General features: G+C 39.5%; 1 protein-coding gene across 1 annotated transcript in view; it reads right to left on the minus strand.

The window, feature by feature from the left end:
• Positions 1 to 20,606, minus strand: part of ITGA9 (integrin subunit alpha 9) — a 215,866-nt gene that overhangs the window by 14,162 nt on the left and 181,098 nt on the right. The window contains exons 24-27 of the mRNA XM_054060077.1: positions 16,706 to 16,831; positions 16,008 to 16,127; positions 14,216 to 14,317; positions 6,116 to 6,235 (exon numbers count right to left, since the gene is read on the minus strand). Of these exons, the coding sequence (XP_053916052.1) occupies positions 6,116 to 6,235; positions 14,216 to 14,317; positions 16,008 to 16,127; positions 16,706 to 16,831 (468 nt within the window). The remainder of the gene's footprint in view (positions 1 to 6,115; positions 6,236 to 14,215; positions 14,318 to 16,007; positions 16,128 to 16,705; positions 16,832 to 20,606) is intronic.

Genomic DNA, 20,606 nt, shown 5'->3' on the forward strand with positions numbered 1-20,606 from the left:
GGGCGGTGAACAAATACTATGTGGTAGCCAGCAAACTCACTGGCAAAGGCAGTTTTTGTCTACAGCAGCAGTATTAACTATTTACTTGTGTAAGAACAAAGATGTCCAAACACAATCTTCCTCCAACATCTAGTCAGAATTGAAAATGCACAGCAAACCAACCAAATAACTCACCGTAGGAGAAAAACAATACTTCAGCCACTGTTGCCAGAATACTAAACCTTTTGATCTTGGGAAGTCAAGAGTCTACAGGCATTTCATGATGCTCACTTTGGTCCAAGAAAAGGAAGTATAATAAAACAGTTTTGTCTGTTCTTTAAGAACATAAGCAGACTTCAAATGATCCAACTAACTTCTGTCTGGTGAAATCGTCATTCTTTATACAATCAGGCACTGCCACTGCCCGACTTTCTCGAGGTTTCCTAGCCATTATTCATAATGAAAATCCATTCACGTTTGGGAAATCATATGGGTTTCGGTTTGGGTCACAGAAGCTAATTATCCCGACTGCATTTTTATTATTTATTTATAACTGCATAATACTGAAAAAGCCCAGTACTAGGCCTACCAACCCTAAAAGCTGTGTGAAAAAAATTAATGTTTAACAAAAGCAACAAAATGAAAAGCTTATCAAAAAAACTCTACAGAATGCAATGATTTGAGGACTACAGAAAGAGGAATTTAAGAGAAGACACATTAAGTCACTATTTTTTTGCAGTTTTGATAGGCAGGACAGGTATAGGTTATGTAGTTCCTGCAGGTAAGGATGATATTTTTAGAAGTAAGAAATTAAGAAGAAGAAGAAGTAAGCCTGAAAAATGAGAGGACAAAAGCTGAGCAGGAACTTAAAAAAAAATGTGAGAAAATAGCGTAGATATAGTTTTAAACCAGGAAGAGATGGTGATTCTTAATTTTAAAGCATCACCATAGTAAATAATGTTTTATGTTTGGACATACACACACGGACACACACACACAGAGAGAGAGAGAGAGAGAGAGAGAGAGAGAGAGACTTCTGCCCTACACTGAAATCCAAAGAGGTTTTGTGCCATAACTGCATGTGCCTATGCATCTGTAGGGAAAGAAAGAAAAAAAAAGCAGGTCTTTTTTCACTGCAGAGCTACTACTCCAAAACCTGGCCACCAGGGAAGGAGATCAGCATAAGAACCAGCCAGGAAATGATAGTAAACCTCTGCCACCTGAGTTGTAGATAAAAGTTATTGGGCTTGTAACATTGGATACAGAGCAATCATTGGCAAAGAATAAGCACAGAGGGTTGTCGTTTTTGGGTTTTTTTCCCTTCTGCTGGAAAACGGCAAGCTGTATGTTTTGGCCCATGGTAAAAAGACTTCATGTTTGAGGCCCTAAGTAAGGGAAAGCATCTCCTTTTCAAAAAACAGGAAAACCGTGTTTGTTGCTACATAGTTGAATTTCATGTTAGCTCTAGCCTTGGTTAGCTTCAGGTATCTTCTGAATGCTGAAACAATATGTGAGGAAATGGCAATGGTAACTACTACAGGTAGAGGAATACAAGTGCTCTTTCAAAGACACTTGTACTGTCAAAGAAAAAAACTCGTAAGGCTTCTCCAAGCAAGAAACCCAAACTCACTTTTGAAAAACCTGCTTGGCTCTGTCTGGCTTTTTAAGAGAGAAATTCATATTTCATAAAGAAAGTTTTATATTTCAAAGTTCTTCCCTTAAAGCAGTGCTAGCAAACAGCTGCAGCCATGCATGCAGCCTCTGCTTAAATGAGGATTTTGCAAGTCCAGCTCTTGGTCGGATTCATGCTCCCTGTCGGAAAGAGCCACTTCAAAGCCTGTACTAACTCAGCTCAGCAGACAGAAGTGTCTTCACTATATTTCTCCTAAAAACTAAAACAAAAGTCTTCAAATTCCCATTTTAAGAGAAAGGGCAAAAATGTTGCCTAGCATGTACTGAAGAGCAGGAACTCTCTGGCTAATCAAAAATTCTGTGGGTGCTATTCTGCTTGTCCTTGTCTCTGCAATCCTGTCAAAAATCCAGAATTCAGAGCAGAAAATTATCTTATACATAAGAGAACAATTCTCTGCCCCAGAAATCCAAACACTATAAACCAGTGCTAGAAACCCCATTTTAGACAAGTCAGAGTTTGGACACCACAGGGACAAGCTCAGTCCACAAAGAAGCTTAATGTCTCGAGAAATAAGTTCAGATAAAAGTCCAGCTCCTGTGTTAACCACGCCACGAAGAAACAAAATAATGCTACTACAACGAATATGAAATCTTTTTTTTGCAAACCGCTTCCAGAACTGGCTCCACAGATCACTCCACTGCCCAAATGTCCAGTCTAGTACTTGCATACACATCTCCTCTTTGATACCCTCTAGGTACAAATAATTTTTTTCTTTCTCTGCACTTTATCTAAAATGATATGGATTGAATAATTCACTCCACAACTTAAGCCAGATCAAATGTAGAAATTTCAATCCACAGCACTGAAAAGCACTACTATTATTAATAGAATATTTATTGTGTCATAATATATTACACTTCAGTTTTCCATTTGTATGCTGAATGCCAATTCTCTCACGGTTTGTGTGTGCATAAATCCACAATGCCCAGAGGGGACCTTATCCCCTTGCATGGCTGCAGTCCTGACAGCTGAGGGAAGTGTGTGTGGGACAGCACTCCCAGAAATAATCCAGCCGTGACCACCTTTCCCTCCTGAACTGGTGCCAGTGCTTGTGAAACCACAGGCTTGTTTAGCACATGGGTAGCTGGCTTGAAGCAAAGCGACCTCTTCTCTTTCTCCAGTTTCCACAAGCATCTGGAGGCCACCTAAGAGGTGCAAGCCAATCTCCACAGTAAAAAGCAAGATGTATTGCTGTGGGCAACAGCACAAGAGCCCCTTCTGCTCTTGCACATGGGAGACCACAGGCAGGGTGCAAGTGGAGAGAGCTAGATGTGCTGCAGAGCCAGCAAGAGTGGGAGCACACCCCAATGGATGCCTGCACACGAGCATCCCGAGTGGATGAACAAGATACGAATAGCTACAAGTGTCAGGGTAAAAACGGGCTACCCAACAAAATGGGCAAAAATCAGGCCACTCTTTCTAGTCTACCTTACACACAGCATTTCATTGAAGTCAAGGAAAAGCTGCTCTCCTTCTCTGAATTTTTACACACTTAAACCAGAGAAAACACGGTGTCTATGTGAAATACTAAAATAAACAGAGAAGCAAAGCCAGTCAAAACCTGATCAAGTTTATGCTAAAAACCTTGTTATGAGTGTATAAACATGGCTGCGGTCTTACATGTGAATAAGCAAGCTTTTATTTGAAGTGAAACAACCAGGCATTTAATGTCACTTCCATTGACATGAAACCCTAAACTATGCGATTTTAGATCTACAAATTATGAAATAATTACCTTTGTCATCTCATTGCACATGCAGTAACTCTATTCTGATTCAAAATGAGGTTTGGGGCTAGAATTTCCCTGAGTTCTCATCCCTACTTAACATCATTTATTCTAGGAGTGTGTAACGTGAAATATTTATACGTATTCTAACATTTTTCTGCAACTTTAAGGAGCTTCTTACTTCATTTGCAAAATCCTGGTGTGTTTGAGGATTTGTTGGTGTATTGCATCACTCACTGCATAGTCGTGCACACAGTGAGAGTGTACCTTCCACATCGGGCTGAGGCACAGTCGCTGCCAGCAAGCCCTGTGCTGCTGTCAGTGCTCAGTTCCCTTTTAATGACTTCACTCCAGCTCCTGCTCTGTTTTGTGTAAACAGGAGCCTTCAAGGACCAGAGTTTAACTTTAATTAATTTCTTAATGAAAACATAATTTATTTTATGTTCTAGTCTTAACATTTGGGTAATTTCTAGCTCTCACTAGCAATTCAAAGTTGTTCAGAACTCCATCTAACTCAAATCTGTTATTCCACAGTTAAAGACTAATACACTTCTAATAAAAGATTTTTGGAGTTCTTCACACACAAAATTTAGGAATGACTGTAGGATATACTTGGCCAATTTTATCTAACAAATATTTATAATCAGACAATTAAGATTCCTCTGCAGGACTGCAACTTTCCCATGTCAGTTTTATCTCAGACAACTTCAATATTGCCAGTAACTTTAATAAATATAGCAACTAGCGAGTGCAAAGTATTACTTATGTATATTTATGTCCAAAACTAAGACTTAAATGAAAATACTGGCTGATACTAGCAGCTACATACTTTTAATCACTTTTCTTCAAAACAAAACCATAAGTTATTGGTTCCTTTAGTAATCATGCAACTCAGTGGATAAAGCACTGGAGCGTAGCCTACAAGGCCTGGCTTTCACTGTCATCTCTGCCACAGGACTCTGCACAAGGCATCTCACCTTGTTTTGCCTCACCACTTTAACATCGGCATGCAGACAAGGCTATGTAAGCCTGGTTGTTAATTATAATTATTTAATTAATTATAGTCATTTGTTGTTGTCGCTCATTATTTCCCTCAAGGCTTTCATGCAAAGAAACGGCAGCTTCTTCATGTGTACTTGAATGATTCCTATAAAATTTATAGGACCTTGAGTGTCAAGATCAAGCCAGGAAGAGAAGGAATGTATTTATTCTAGTAGAGACCAAGAATTGAACCTCAGATTCTTATAGAGATTCACAGTGAAAGGTGTAATTCTTCTGATCTTGCACAGCTCATTTAGCATCTTTTTACCTTCAGGAAATGAGCCATATGAAATCAGTGGGATAGGTAGTAGCAGCAGCAACTCCTCTTTCAAAACTGTCATTGGGTCATAAACGATGGGCTTCTTCCAATGTGCTTCTTTGCCATTGGAATTGCATAGACTTCTTTTTCCTTACTCTTTCTACCACAGAAAGCAAAAGCATTTCCCACATACTAGAAAAACAGAAGTTAAAAGATATTCTAGACTGTGGTCAAACATTTTTTTCCATATGGAAAGCACAGTCAATTTTGACCTGGCCAGTATATGCTTAAAAATTGACTATAAAAATACTTGAAATCTATAACCAATATAAAATTTATATAATCTATGAAGCAAATGTATAATTTATAACACAGTTATACACATATCTGTATAATATATAAAAAGAATTGCATGGCCAGTTTCTGGCCCAGATTCATAAATCCATTTTACAGTGACCTGCAGTGATATGTCCTCCTGCAGCACATTGAGGCTGTGACCTCCAGTCCCAGCACAGCCAGTCAGCAGATCCTGCAGTGAACATGCTGCTAAACAGTGCAAATCAGGCTGCTGGACCCCCGCCACAGGAAGCAAAATAAAGTTGGACTTGTTCCCATGTCTGCATTTAAGATTTACTTCTCTCAAAGACAGTCCCTGACCTTGACCATGGCCTTTTGAATTTATGGATTGGTAACAGGGAACTGAGGAATGAAAACACTTGAAACTCCTTACTCTTCATATTTACCACACCAGACAGCTGCTGCGAAGTGTCAGCCTCAGCCCAGTTTTACCATGTAACAGTGCCTGGGTACAAGAATTGTATCTTATCAGAGATGGTGTGAAGGCTGACTTTTAACAGGTCTCAGTGCTTCTTGCTCTGGTAATATATTTTACTCATCCTGAACTCTTTCTTTGAGGGATCTGAAGAATTTATCCCTGGATATTCCTCTTCCTAAGCCCTTTACCTCTTGCAAACAGTAGCTACCAACTGTTTTTTGCTAGGCATGCACCCAATATTTTAGCTCATCCAGCAAAGCTGACCTGATTTTCAGGTAACTACTGAAAACAGCCTCAGTCATTAGAAAATTATGGAGATGTACCAAGTATCTAAGTGTGAGATAACAGCAGATTTCTAAGAGGGATTGTCCTTTGTCCTGAAATGGTATCTGAGGTTTCAACTTCTAATAACCAAGCCTTAAAAAAAAAAAAAAAAATACCGCTCTTCCACTACTTCTTTGAGAGTCTCTCCCTGTCCTTCACAAATGTGTGGATATGAAAATATTTTTGCTGGCTGACAGATTCTATAATGGAGTGACCAATTATTTAGTTTCTAAAGCAAATGGATGTTAAATGCAAGGATAAATTTAAGCTTTTTTCTTGAGATTAGCCTTGGTGTTTATGTTGCTTCTGCTACCTTACCTTCCATAAGAGTACAGCCAGCAACAGGAAGATGAGAATTCCCACCAGCAAACTGATGGCAATGATCCATCCGACAACATATCCACGAGGCTCCAGATTGTGCAAAGCCTCAAAGACCACCTACAAAGCAATTAGAGAAAGATCTTTTTATTATTGGAAGTTGTATTATTTTCTCTTGTACTTATCTTATTAAACACATTGCATGGTGGCCTCACTGATCATATTTCATCTGTCAAACAAATATGGAATGCGTCCTCAATTTCATGCTTTCCGTCTATTTTTCGCAAGGGATTTAAAGCTTTCAAGTGGAATTTGAGTAGCCATGTGTTGGATCCAAAGGATATCAGATTCCACTCTGAAATAACTCTTACTCTGCCAACCCTCAATTCAAGACGCTGAGCTTATCTAGTGCTGGGCCACCAAAGGTGCACAAAGGTTTGCATGAAACACTTCATCCCTTGGACTAGCAGGGACTTCCATCACATCTCATGTGGTTTGTCTTACTCATTATGATCCTGGCCCTGCCAAACACTCTAATGCTTCACATGGAATAGTTGCATATGTTGAGCTTATTAACTTTTTCACAAAAAATGGGACAACTAGCATATATTCCTGTTAAATACAAGTCATCCCTGCTGTGCTCACAAGATACGTTGTGTGAAAGAGGGAAGGGCGTGTGCAGTCATGGGTTCTTCTGGGAACACAGAAAGCAATCCCCTGCTGTTCTCTTCTCTATTTTTATAGCACATATGGCAGGGAAATACATCCTTTCCTTAAGTGTCTGCCTTAAGAAGAAAATGAGAGCAAATTATAACACTTATATACACTATGTGAATTTCCAGTCTCCTATTTCAATGAAAACCAGTTTCTCAGTGGAAAACGCAAAAACATTTCTCCTCAGTGAGGGCTATGTCTATGTTAAATTTTGGAATTTAATAACTAGCAAATGCGGAAAGGCAGACGGGATTTTTTTTAAAGGTAATATGTTTGCTTTGTCTGGCTTTGGCTTGTCTTGGTTTGGTTTGGTTGGACAAGTAGTGAGTTTTCCTCCATTCTTCACAAACTACTTTCATAACCTTTGCTTAAAAACGTCAAAACCTTTCGTAGATACAAATTGTTAAATCAATCTTTAAAAAAAAATAAAAGGCAGTTAAAAGTGGGTGAAAATCTAGGAGTTAGTGTCAGATACAAATATGCAACCTCAAGATACTCATCTTTATGAGGCAGGTGAAAGACACATAAAATACCTCTGCCCCCCAGTGACACTGTTCAAACAGCATCATTTATGAGACAGCAAAGGGAACTTGACACCATACAACCCACACAGATGTTGAAGGTGGTCATCAGGAAAAGATTGCAACAAGGAGGTGGTGGCAGCACTGGAACAGGTGCCCAAAGAGGCTCTGAGTTTTCCATCCTTGCAGGCTTCCAAGCCTCAGACAAAGCCATGGAGGTCCTGAGCCAGTGCAGCAGACAGACTTCTTTGAGTGGGAATTGGGACAGGGCAGCCTCCCAAGGTTGTGCTAATGAAGATTTCTCTGTTTCCATAAGCATACACAGCCTCAGCAAACACTCACAAAAATTACAGGCACAGATGAGAAAAAGCAGGTGGATGGGGCTATGTTTTGTCACCGTGTTCCCACAAAGAAGTACTCGTAATAGTCCTTCATCTCCGTTTCACAGGCTAATGTTGATTAAGCCCACAGCTTTTCTGGAGGAGGAGTTTGAACACAGCCGATTTATACACATCGGGGTTTTTTTGTATTGGTGAGAAATTATCAGGCATTTGATGACAATGAGACATGAAAACATAACAGATTAACAGGAACGATGCTATACATAAATAGCATTATCCAAACATATTTCCATAACTAGTATCACAATACTCAAAATAGCTCTCAAACATGGATCAGTTCTTCACCCAAGAAAAAGAACAGTTTCAGCATTTCAGACATTAGCACATCGCTTTTGTCAGGCTTTTTAAGATATCTTGCTGAACAGAGAAAGTTTCCTAAGCAGCACAGTTTCCCTTATTGCCAAGACTAGCGTAAAGGAAATACCAGACAGAGAGATCAAAGACAAATCTTCTGTCTTCCTTGTATTTCTGAGCCAGCTTAGAAAAACGATCCGATGTAGCAGTCCACTTCTTGTGGAGACTACAGCTAGCATCAATCTTGTGGATACAAGTCAGATGACATTTCTTAGATGATAAGTCACTAATGTTATTTTCCTTTCTGACCCTCAAAGAAAAGACATTCTAACATTCCAGGTATTGCCAGCTTCAGGGAAGAGACGTTTCAAGCAGTCACTGGATGTAAAATGCGATTAGTTCCTTCTCTCCACTAGTCAAGAGAGTAAATGTTAATATAACAGAATCTCCAGCATGCTAGACCTGTATGTCCTTCATTCTGCCAAAAGACAAAGCCAGGAATAGTTGCAGAGATCAACTCATACATCATCTCTACAGCAAGAGCCCCACATTTGGGGTTTGAAGCTGCCTAGAATAGCTTGGCTGTAGCTATCACAGTCATAGTTCAAGCTGTAAGGTTAGAGAGCTTCTTATCTATCTGGTTTCTTCTAGCAGTGTGGGATCCACATGAAAGCATAAAAATCCCCTATTCATGGCATTGTGGTTTGGACAGGACCAGGGAAATTGCACTTGTTAATGCCCTTATCCCTCTCAAATCCCTCAAAATCTGCCAGCATTAAAATCTAGCCCCTGCAATGAGTTTTGGTGAAGAAGCAACCAGCAACAAAAAAACCCAATCCAAACCCCAATCAGGCCAGACTGAGCAGACAGTACGTCAGGAGTGACAGAAAGAAGCCAGTTTAGTAAGTGGTGGGAGGCCAGGGAAGCAAGTCGTCATGGTGGGAAGACTGGAGGCAGAGGGTGACATTACTAATGAGAAGTGCACCAGCCGCTGCCTGCCGCTTGACCTGCTAGCCATCACACAGTCTCTGAAAGCCAGTCTTGAGCAAACCTTGAACTCATCTTGCCCATCCCAGCAGCACAGCCCCTCTAGAGTAGCCAACATGTTGGGGTGCACAAGGCAGTCTCCAGCCCAGCGCACTTCCCACAGCCCCTGACAGAGAAGGCATGAATGATAAGCGTGACCTAAGTTAGCGGTGGGGTGGGAAGGGAAAGCACCCCAGAAAGGGCTGGGGGAAGGCAGATGTTATCTGGTTCAGAGAAAGCAAACGCAATCATCACAAAACATGGAGAAGATAACAAGCTTGATTTCAGACTGATGAAATTTCAGGGAAGGGCCATGAAAACTGCTGTTGTCTTGATGACGTATGAGGAGTTTTGGTTTCATAATTATCTTCTGCATTTTACAGTGTAATTGTGAGATCTGAAAGTGAGAAAGCCCAGGAGGCAGCGTTTAGCTGTATGTAGCTCACATATCAATCAAGTTCTACACACTGTAGCTGCCCTTCCATAAAATAATGGAGAACTGCACCCTACCACTGAGTTTTGAAATGTTGAACCCTTATGGACATGGGCATCTACCAGTTCATCTTCTATCAGCGTCAAACACTTGCTATATTCTGATAGTCTTGGCAAAAAAATCAGACTTTTTTTTTTCACTAGTGTTTTTAAAGCACCCTGTTTTCAGTGAAGTGGATAGGCAAGTTAACTAAGTATTAGTTTTGCTGATACTTAAAGTTCACACTGTGCTGAAGCCCTTTGAACAACAGGCACCTGTTGCTGCACTGGGACTCAGAAAGAAATTAGAAATACAAGACTGCAAAATTTTAATGTCTTTTTGCTTATGCACACTAAATGAATTTGTATCATGAACCACACAGCACCACGGAAGTCACGGGCTTATCAAAAAATGGTATTTTATTTTCGTATGATCACCCAGAATATATCTGGTGTTTCAAATCACACTGCAGTGGCAGATGACTTGTTCATCCAAGTGCCATTATACTTGAGGGAGCTTCCAGTAAAGGCACTCTTCTCCTATTCATCTGTACATATATGTACGCTCTAAATTATGTTTGTTTATTTATTTACATATATTAACAAGAAACTTGGATGTTCTTGAAAAAATACAAACGTGAAGTATCTTTGCTATCTGCTTGTCTTTATCCCTGGAAAATTATTTGTATTGTATTGGTATTGTGTATAGTTCTATTCATTTACAGAAGTATGTGTTCCTACCTGCCAGACTGCACTGCATAGAGAAGAAAATCTATAAAAGGATTGTTACATTAACAGATGGAAAGGTAAAACAACAAAATGAAAAACAAAACACAGTGAAAACAAGGCAACAAATAACTGACTGGAAAGAGGACTACAAAGCCGCCAGAGGAAGCTCATATCTAGCTCCAGCTGGGCTGGGATGTCGCACCTATCTCAAACGTAAGCTGAAGAGAACAGGCACCTGAAAATCCTAAGCATTTCTAAAAGGCAAGGGTTGGGATAGGTGGGATGTGTGTTCTGAGGAGCAGTGCTACTGAGCACCACAGGCTGCTCTTTCCAAAGCAGGCATGCAGAACAGGCCAAAGTCAGGAGTCTTCTAAGCCACAAGAAGAAAGCTTAGGCACGTAAATATGCACTTAAATCTCTCTGCAAATAAATAAGCATGTAAAAACCTCTCAGAACACCATGTAGGTTTCACACCATAAACTTCTTTTTTACTACATAATTTTTCATTTTTATCATTGTTTTCCCTCAAATATATTTGTATATGGCAAACAAGCATAGCCAAAAAAACACGGAGGGCATCCACTTTTGAAATTAAACCTAGGGTGGCTAGGCTAAAAATGAGGGAAAAATGAACTCCATCCAGGAGGAGAGAAAGGTTCAAAGGCCTGATGAAACATACTGGAGCTGAGCTGACAGCACCAGATTGCTATGGAGTAGCCTTCAGCTTTATAGGGCACTTTTGTTGCAGGATCTGTGTACATTTTATCTGGGGTTCTCTATTCATCTATTCAGCTTTGCACTCCCTCACTTTCAAGACAGGGAGACTCAGAGGCATTCAGCTGGTTTTGACATCATGAAATCCAGCCTATTCTTCCCTCCACAGCAGCAGTCGCAGAGGGAAGTTAATTTGTTCTTTTGCTCTATAGGACCACTGTTTCTGCACACGAGCAGTGAGCATAGGTTGCAAATCCTTGGATCTTGGTATCTGACCACCATGGTTTCATGGAGGTTATTGTTGGTTTTGCCTCATATGCACAGGAGAAGGGAGCCAAACCTTCATGGAAACGCATACGCTCAAGAAAACAAAGAATGTCTCCTGAAAATACCACGCCATCGGTTTCAGCCAACATATACTCATGTTAATACAACTGTCATCACAGAGCCAAATCCAGACTCTGCTCACCTTCTTCATTTGATTTGTGCAATATACAAGTTCAAATAGCCTATTGTAACTGGAGACAGAAAATATGCCATTCCAAATCACATAAAACCATACCCAAATCCAGAAAAAAGAATTCTGAGAATTGCATAAATGCATCTTTTTTTTTTAAATGGGTTCATTCCAAAGACAGCTTGCTACCCAATTTACAGATATTTACATAAGCTTTTGTGTTTCCCTTACAAACTGCCTACTAAAGTTTCTGACAAAACTGATATTTATATGGGTGGTCCTGCTTGAACTTATTACACTAGCATTACAAATATCAGTCTTCCTTTTCCTTTTGTCTTCTTTACAGATAGTTTGCACTGTGATATGATACACTATACTGTAAAAGTGCCCAGTGAAGTAAGGGTACCTGGTTCTAAAGAACTATTTAAATGTACTAATAAGTCTACATTTAGCTGTGGAAAGCGAAAAGACCTTTTAAAGTTTACCATGATAAAGTAAGAAAATGTTTTTCATGGTTAGGGAACACTTTCATAAACAGACTCAAAGGAAGACCAGGCACAACTGTTCAGAAGGAGCTGTAATCCAAACAGACATGGTACAGCAGTCCATGGTCAATGAAAAGAACACAGGATGGCTTTTAAAAAGGAAGGGAGGAGTACGAACAAGGACATTTTCTCTTTCCTGTCTCTACATCCAGCTGAATAGCTGTGGCTTGCAACAAGTACTATTCCCTTCTGCATTCCACAAGAAAAGAGAAGGGGAAAAATGAATACCTTGAGCCAAACCACATGGCTTAAATTTTTCCCTGAACATGATGCTTTACAAAACATACAGCAACGGTGAAGCCAACAGACATATGGAAATAGCATAAAGGAGAGAGCAAATGACATTCACATTAGAAAAGACTTGAAATTACAAATTGATGTTACATGGCTACAGCATGTCAAGTATGCTCCTTTACAGCTAGGGCTTCCCAGGAACTAGAAGCAAGCTCTTGTTTGAAGATTAATACAGCTTCCCAGCACACAGAGTGCACTTCAAAATGGTTTCAACTCAAGGCTTGATGAAAGGCTTTCTGGGAACAGGAGAAGGATGAAGGGGTTTTTTTTGTTTGTTTTCTCTTTTTTTTCTCCAAGCATTAGATAACAATGAAATATGGCAGAGCTTGTATTTCAAGATAAAAGTATTTCTAAATTTTGAACATTAAATAATAGTAATCCCACACATTTTACATTGTACCTATCATTCTGAGATATTCTAAACCTCATTACTGATCAAAATATTTGGCAGAGAGATCCTGGCTTCTTCCATTTCAGCTGGGGCATAGGGTATCACAGTCACGTGTTACTTCAGTCATTAACGAAATTTTGCCATAAAATTGCAAGACATGCTCTGTGCACACTGCAGAACTAAGGAGAGATCAAGCAATGTATTAACAGTTAGGGCTGCAGGTCACTTAAGAGGCACATTCCCAGGGAAGGCTAGCTATGTTTCTCATTTCAGCTGCCAAGCCTACTTTTTAATGTTCTTTAGAATGATCCAGAAACCTGACAAAGAATTTAAAACACAAGGGAAAAAATGGGGTCCTGTCATATAAAAGAATTACTTTATTCTGATAGTTCTAATAAAATAACAAGTCTAGGGTTGCAGACACAATGGTGGAGATGGTGACCGCAGTGGTGTCTACTTTCAGAATGAAGGTAGCAAGTATATGCAGGTTCAGTTCTTCCTTTGCCTGTAGGGTTTTTAATCCAGCATCTCTGAGATGCATGCTTTAATTTGGGATGTCAGTGTCTTCAAAAAGTGTCTTGAAGGCATTGCTCTCACACTCAGACCTCAATAATACTCACTGAAATGGAGCCAATGAGAGAATGGTTGCATAGTTTGGTGGTGATGACAATCACTGGAGAGAAAAGGATAACTGAGAGATGGGATCTTGATCACATTCGAAAAATACACAGCAAGAGGAGGAATTGAGAGTAGCCCAGAATTCATCTGATCCTCGCACAAGAGAGAAAGAAATTAAACTTTAAAAAGAAAGGTGAATTTGGGTATGGACGCTTGTTCAATCTTCATATGTAAGCATTAGGTGACTTGGTAGTATGAAACCAAAGCCAACACCACCTCCTTCTCCAGCAGATTGTAAACATGGCCCTGTATGGTATTATTACAGTCAAAACTGTAAGTGTATTAACCTTGAACTTCAATATTTCCCCTTCAATTTTCAATCCAGTGTCACACAGGTCAACCTAAAATGCAGTATCGGGTCATACATGAATTTCACCAACTCGGCACAACAAAGCAGTTAGACTAATTTCTGTAAGTCTAAACCACCTTACCCATTTTCACAGCTCTTGAAATATCATTAACACTTCTAAATACTTCATAATGGCAAATCTGAAAAGACTTTGCTAGGATTTGAAGTTTCTGCTAGGTTTTCAAGGAAAATCTGAATTAGATTAAAGCAGACATTAACCCTAGAACAGGAAGCTAAACCTAGTCTTGGCACAAATACCTGAAGGATATTGCAATTTTGGCTAGTACAACCCAGATCACCCTGCTCCACATAACGTCATTCACTGTGACGGCATCGTTATCACAGAGAGTAAAAGCATAGAGGCACAGCACTGTTAGTCTAGGCAGACAAAGTCTGGGCACTCTTATGAGCAAGCCCAGCTCAAATCCAGCCACAAATTCCAGTTTGCATAGAGCTCTCAATGATCTCCAGCCCACTGGGATCAGTAAACCTTTTTCTTCAGGTTTATTTACTTACTGGTTTTTCTTCTGGGGTCCCATTGGGCACCTCCACAACTCTGAGGTCAGGGTCTACCCGCACCCTTGCTCTTGTGACAAACTGGATGACTGATGAACTGTCCTGAGAAGAAGAATTGGATTTAAGGGTGGGGAAAAAAAATGGCACAAAAAATCTCCAGACAAAATCATCAAATATTTGCAAATATTTGTGTAAAAATATTTGCAAATATTTGTGTATCAGTGTAAAAAACATATTTAGACAATGCTTATTGGAGGCTGGGTTGACAGTTAAGTACTATCCTGGTTAAAACCCTGCTTTGAAAAAAAAATATACCTTATGAGCATAACAGAGAGACAAACCCAAGCACATTATCTCAGATTAAAACAAAATCAGGTACTTAGAACTTTAAACACATCATTTGTATTTGGCCTGTTAATGTATCCTAAATTTACCGCAAAAGCCAGAACCTTTCTTAATTAACAGAGGCAAGCTCAATATTAACTATCAAAGAAAAGTTCCTACTTGTTTTTCAAGCAAACAGGTAAAAGATATGAAACCTGGGATAAACTCTAGCATATACCAAGGTGAAAACTTCTTAATAATTTGAATGTGTGCACTGCAAATATCTTAAATATCCAATGGACACCTCCCCTTATTGATACATATTTTTTCCCTGTATTTTACCACGCATATTCCAATAAGCTGGCATTTCAATTCATATGTTAGTCATTTGTATGCTACTTATCTTGGGAATGGTAGGTGATAAGTAGCAAACAGCATGTTTTGATGTTACTAATCTGAAGACGTGAAAGTACTGTATGTCTTTTAACAGTGTTGCTAATGGTCATCTTGGAAAGGACCCAGCAGATGGGATGAATCTTGGCTATTACCAGGACTGAATCTCCCATAAGCACATTTTGTACACAGTTAATTAATTTGCTTACATATTTCAGCATTTCTCTAAGCATGTATCAAATATCTGAAATTTCTGGCCTTGCCTATATTTCCTGTGTTCAACTATTAGCAGACGGGTTGGTTTCAGCTGGAAAAGCTGAGTGCTATCAATTGCTTTAGGAACTGCTTTCTAATAAGGGCTCTCTCCAATGCTTTTAATCTAGCAGCTATCAAAGACAGGTTTATTTTAACAGGCTCATGTTATCAGCTTTCTCACTCTCAAAATCCTACAGCATCTTGCCACAATTACACAGTCAGCATTTTCGTAGGTATAGGAAAACAGGGCAAAACACAGTAAATTAGTAGAAATACAAAAGATGTGCTCTGTCATTCAGTGGCTTCAGAGAAGACAGGAATTCACTTGCAACCATTTGTTTCTTGTCACAAATGTCAAACACAGCATTAATAAAGTGAGGAATCATCTTCTTTGAATAATAATAATATGAAGTAAAAAATTCAAAAAAATGCACGTCTCTGTTTATATGGAAGAAATGATAGTTGGTCACAATTTACATGCACTTACTCTACTTTTCACCTTGCAAAATGAAAACTTTCAGAAATAAATTAAACTTTTAAAAGTCTCTAGCCTTAACACCATGCATACAATTAGGGGTCTCTTTTGTTGGTTCTCAATGTATAAACTGCTGAATTTAATTTATTTCTGCCTTAATTGGTAATGAGTAAGAACTAGGAATAACACTTCCATAGCCGTTGATAAATAGATCTGTTTTCTTTGACACCATGTTTTTTTATAACACACTAGTAAAGAAAAGAAGGAGCACAACTCTTGAGTTCATTGATGCACATGTGCATACTTGAATCGGTATTTAAGACAAGCCACAAAGGAAGCACATACCTTCTTCAGTATCTCAGTATTCAGCAGCGTGTAGATACTTATATCACAAGACTCTGCTTTTGCTAGTGAGCTTAAGTTGCAGCGTATAATTGAGCAGGACCTTCCTGGTCTTTCACAGTCCTAGGGGAAATACAGAAAAAGCTATTAGGCAAAGGAGGGAAAAATTCAGTAACAAATTGTCTTACAGCAAACATGCCAGCTGACTAAGTTACACAGCAAACTGTTAAAATATAGCACTCCTGCATTGAAATAGAAACAACTTTCGAGACCTGAAGACAATAAGATGCAGAGACCTGCGTGTAAGTAAGGAAGATGAAATTTAGCCCTCTGCACTGCTACTGAGCCACATGAATGCCAAGGGCTGGGCCACCGCTGCACATCAGCCCTCTGCACAGGGCAGGCACCAAGCTCCACTGCCCCATGTGCCTTAGGCAAAGTACAGGAGTGAGGGCTCTGGTCAATGAGTGCACACTGCCATGTCAGATAATGCCCCCCTCACTGCACTTCCAGAAACTTCCTATATCCATTAAAAACCCAGGTAACTAAAATCACTAAATATCCCAACAACCTCAGTACCAGTCTACCTGCACCAGTTGCTTTATAATTAACTGTCTGCTTGGGTTCTTCATGCTGAGCCATGCAAAACATTTTTTAAGATACTCCGTGTGTTTAAGTTCGTCATAGATGGACTTTCTTACCAATACTTTTCTTCCAGACTTAGTGAAAAAAGCAAATATTGTGTGGAAAATATTTTCGTTCTCTTGAGGAACAATGCATGGGCTGGGGTTTCTGTGAAAAGAACATCTTCCTTTGTCCTGACCAACCTGCAAGCACAATTATAATCACAATTATTATTCTGAATTAAAATAATGAGAAGGTGGAATTAGCCCATCCATAAAAGACAACTAGAGCTGAACGGGATGTCTAGACTGCTATCAAGAGTCAAAAGAGAGAAATAAATGTTTCAGGAATCAAATAATCCTAAGGAAATAATCTAAAACAGGTCAGAGGAACCGTGCTCTGGAAATGCTTGTCCCTCTTGACTGGATACGATATGAATATATCTAACTTAGCTCAGATGCTGGTGACTGTCTTTTACATATGTGGACACAGTGACAGAAGAGTAAAATCCTGTCCAGAAAAATAGATGCTTTATGTAAGTTAAATGTACCAAGGTTTGATAAAGTGATCTCGAGTCAAGATATTCTTACTCTAGAAAGCCTTTCTTACGTTTTGCAGCTTACAAATATTCACTGAAGAAAATCTATTAGAATTTAATATAAACTATGACAACAAAGTATCAACAAATTCCTCCTGCCACCATCCTTAAAATCTGTACCAGTGAGAGGGAGACTTTCCTATAAACCACCAAGTGACATCCTCCACTCCAAGAGGATGAAAACTTGTACCTTAATCAAAGCAGAAATCCTTAAAAGAGGGAGAAAAAAAATGTTATAGATATGAAATTACTGCATGCTCTAAGACTGATTCTGCATTAACACTTTTTAGGTGAGTTAGCCAAAGTATTGCCAAAAAACCAATCAAAATCCAAAGGCCTATCTAGGTCCTAAATGTTATTTTCCAGTCAGCTCATGTCTATGCCTTTTGGTAAGATACCTCTTTTCTGCTTCAGTGGCCCAAAAGTTCTTCATAATCCATTATTTGAAGTACATATTCATACCCTGTCTTTACATCTCTGTCGTTAAATTTCCAACATACGCAGGCACAGGTAACTACCCACAGTTTATAGTTTCCTTGGGATCAATTGACAATTAAGACTATGATGCTCTCCGTTTGTCCAGATCACTTGGATCAAGTTTTTATTATTTATTGTATGTAAGAGACTCACAATGCACACTGACATTTATTTTCTTCGAACTTTCACATGGGAACTAGATCCAGGTCAGCCAGAAGGTTTATGCTAAATCCAGAACAGCGAAGACAAGATCTATTAACTACCTGCTCTTCCTTCCTGAAAGGTTGAATTACCAGTCATTTGGACAGCTGTCAATTGATTCATGCAAGAGATACAGAAAGGACAGTATGAGCTTCTGCACGGAGCTTTTGGCACACTCTTTGAGCAGTCCTGCTTTATGTCCTGTGCAAACACAGTTTAAGAACAAACCAAAACAGAAATATCTCACAAGACTAAAATGAACTATCTGGCACGAAGCAACGTAAATTTGATCCTTTCATCTCTAAATTATTGCCTTTGCTAAAACTGAAGCTTGGCTACATCTCGTCCTTTTTCAAACACTGCAGACGAAACAGAGAAAGGCACTCCAGAAGACGAAGTCTGAATTTGGAAATACCCTTTCCTCTCTGCCAATTATGTGGCAATTCTACACACGGCGATTACTAAATTCAGTGTTGGTCTGTATTAGGAGAGACAGTTGCAAGAACTGAGCCTCTCCTGTCACCTGTGCTGCTCTGGAACAGACCAGCAGGTCCCCTACAGCCTGTTTTAGTAGCCAAGGGCAGATGCCACTTCCTAGAAGGAGAAGGCAGTCACTACTACTTGGCTTGCAGAATTTGGGGGAATTCAAGCAGGCAGAAATTAGGTTGTATTCCTCTGTGCATCTGTGATCAGTCAGTGTACACTGATATCTGGTGGGCAGGAAAGGATGCGAGGCAGTTGAGAAGCAATGGGTTTCTTTAAGCACTCTTAGAAACAGTAAAGGTACAGAATCAGGAAAAAGCAACAAAATCCCTTGAAACAAGTGGATGAAGCTGAAAGAAATCTATCCTTTCCAAAGGACTGGCCATAGCTGGTTGTTTGTTGGTTTTGGGTTTTTTTTTTGGTTAGGGTGGCTGATGTATATTTCACATTATCTCTTATTTTCCTCAAATTTTACATGCATAAAGGGAAGGTTCAGTCAACCAATCAGACATCAGTATAACAACATTAAATTTTGATTCCAGTGAAAAAGTCAAGGTCTAGTATATCAATCTGTTGAAACAAAATCTCAGCACAAAGCTCCTGCCTGCATTATGCTGAGACTGAACTGCATCTCTGAAATACAGATCAGGATTTGGCCTCATGTGTGAGCCTCAGCTTGTTCAAACATGGTGCTACCCCAGCCACCTGGTTCGTGACCAACCTCATAATCTGATACACAGAGAAGAAAATTTCTGGAAGAGTTTTTAAGGGCTTTAAATGAGCAAATACTTAGCATTTACAGACAAAAGAACTGTACGAGTCTTTGAAATGGAATAGATAGCCGGGCTTTTTGACAAAGTCTTGGAGTTTCTAGGTCTGTGACATACTAGAGCTTTTCAGAAATTTCACATGGTCACAGCAGCCTGTGAAAAGAAAAGGACTACCACTAAACTGGCCTTCCCAGAAACTAGGATCTAACATCTGATAGAAACTGCAGAAGGTGGGGAGGGGGTTCGAAGCAGAGCAGGGAACATGGAAAGAGGTTTGTCCCCTTTGCACTCAGCACAAGGACTGTATAGAAGTCACAAAGCAAAATCAATGTCCAGCTATTAACACAAACAAACATCAAAACTGGCGCAGTGGGAACAGGGACAGAAGGGAAGCTCTCTTAAATACTACATTAAGACTGCAGCTGGGGAAACAAAAACCCTGTCCTGAAAGAGGTACCAAGCAAGAGCCACTTTGCAGTCTCCCAAGGAGGGACTTCCTGTCTCTGCTGAAGGATGTCTCATTTTGTTTTCCAGAGGTACTCGCCTGTTTTAAGTCCTGCATAAAAACATTTGCAGTCTGGTACACTGGCAATACAGTTAAATCTCCTGTACTGGAAGTGTACCTGAAATATGTACCCAGGCAAATGTAGACAAAGTCTACATTAGAACATTAACTAGGACAAAAAGGTTAACCATGCTAAATGCGTGGCACCCTTAGCAGCTGATGTTCACATTACGTAGTTCCCTAACTTGCTCTGAGTCTGGTCCTGTGGTCTGGATGTGCTGCAGACAGAAACAAGCATCTGAGTGCTCCTTTTTGTTTCTTTTGCCCCAAAAGGAATCTAGTTTGTGCACACCGTGTTGTGAACCACAGCTCCCTGAGTATGGGGGGCTGGGGATTCTGCTTTAAAAGCTCACTTCTGGGCTGAAATAAGATGCTAGTAAATAAGCACACTAAGGCACACTTTAGTCTTCAGCTGAGCAGAACTTCAGCAAAGGAAGATGACTCCAAAGGTATGCAAAATACACATTAAGCATGCTTGCTAACAACAAGCTTTCATTTTTTTCACATGACTGTGGATATTACATTAATCCCTATAAGTAGGACCCCTAGAATTTAAATAATGTCTTAGGTACCATAATGATTAAATTTCTAAATAAGCAAACCGTTCTGGAACAAAAAAGCTACAGTCTTGACCATATTTAACTCTTCCATTAGTAGAAGGGTTGTTATTTGTTTGTTTGTTTGTTTAATCTGGCCTAGCAGATTTCATTGAACAGCTTTACATTGCAGATAAAAATGGTGTAAAAATTATTAGAAGGGTCTTAAATTATTTTCTACTTCTTTTTCTCTGTGTACAGTAGTCTACACTCTCACATATAGTCTAGACAACCATACAAGGTTTTTCAGGGTAACTGCACGCAATTTTTGTAACACAAAAAAAGTAT

The sequence above is a fragment of the Cuculus canorus genome, chromosome 2, assembly GCF_017976375.1.
Source record: "Cuculus canorus isolate bCucCan1 chromosome 2, bCucCan1.pri, whole genome shotgun sequence".
Classification (NCBI taxonomy): Eukaryota; Metazoa; Chordata; class Aves; order Cuculiformes; family Cuculidae; genus Cuculus; species Cuculus canorus.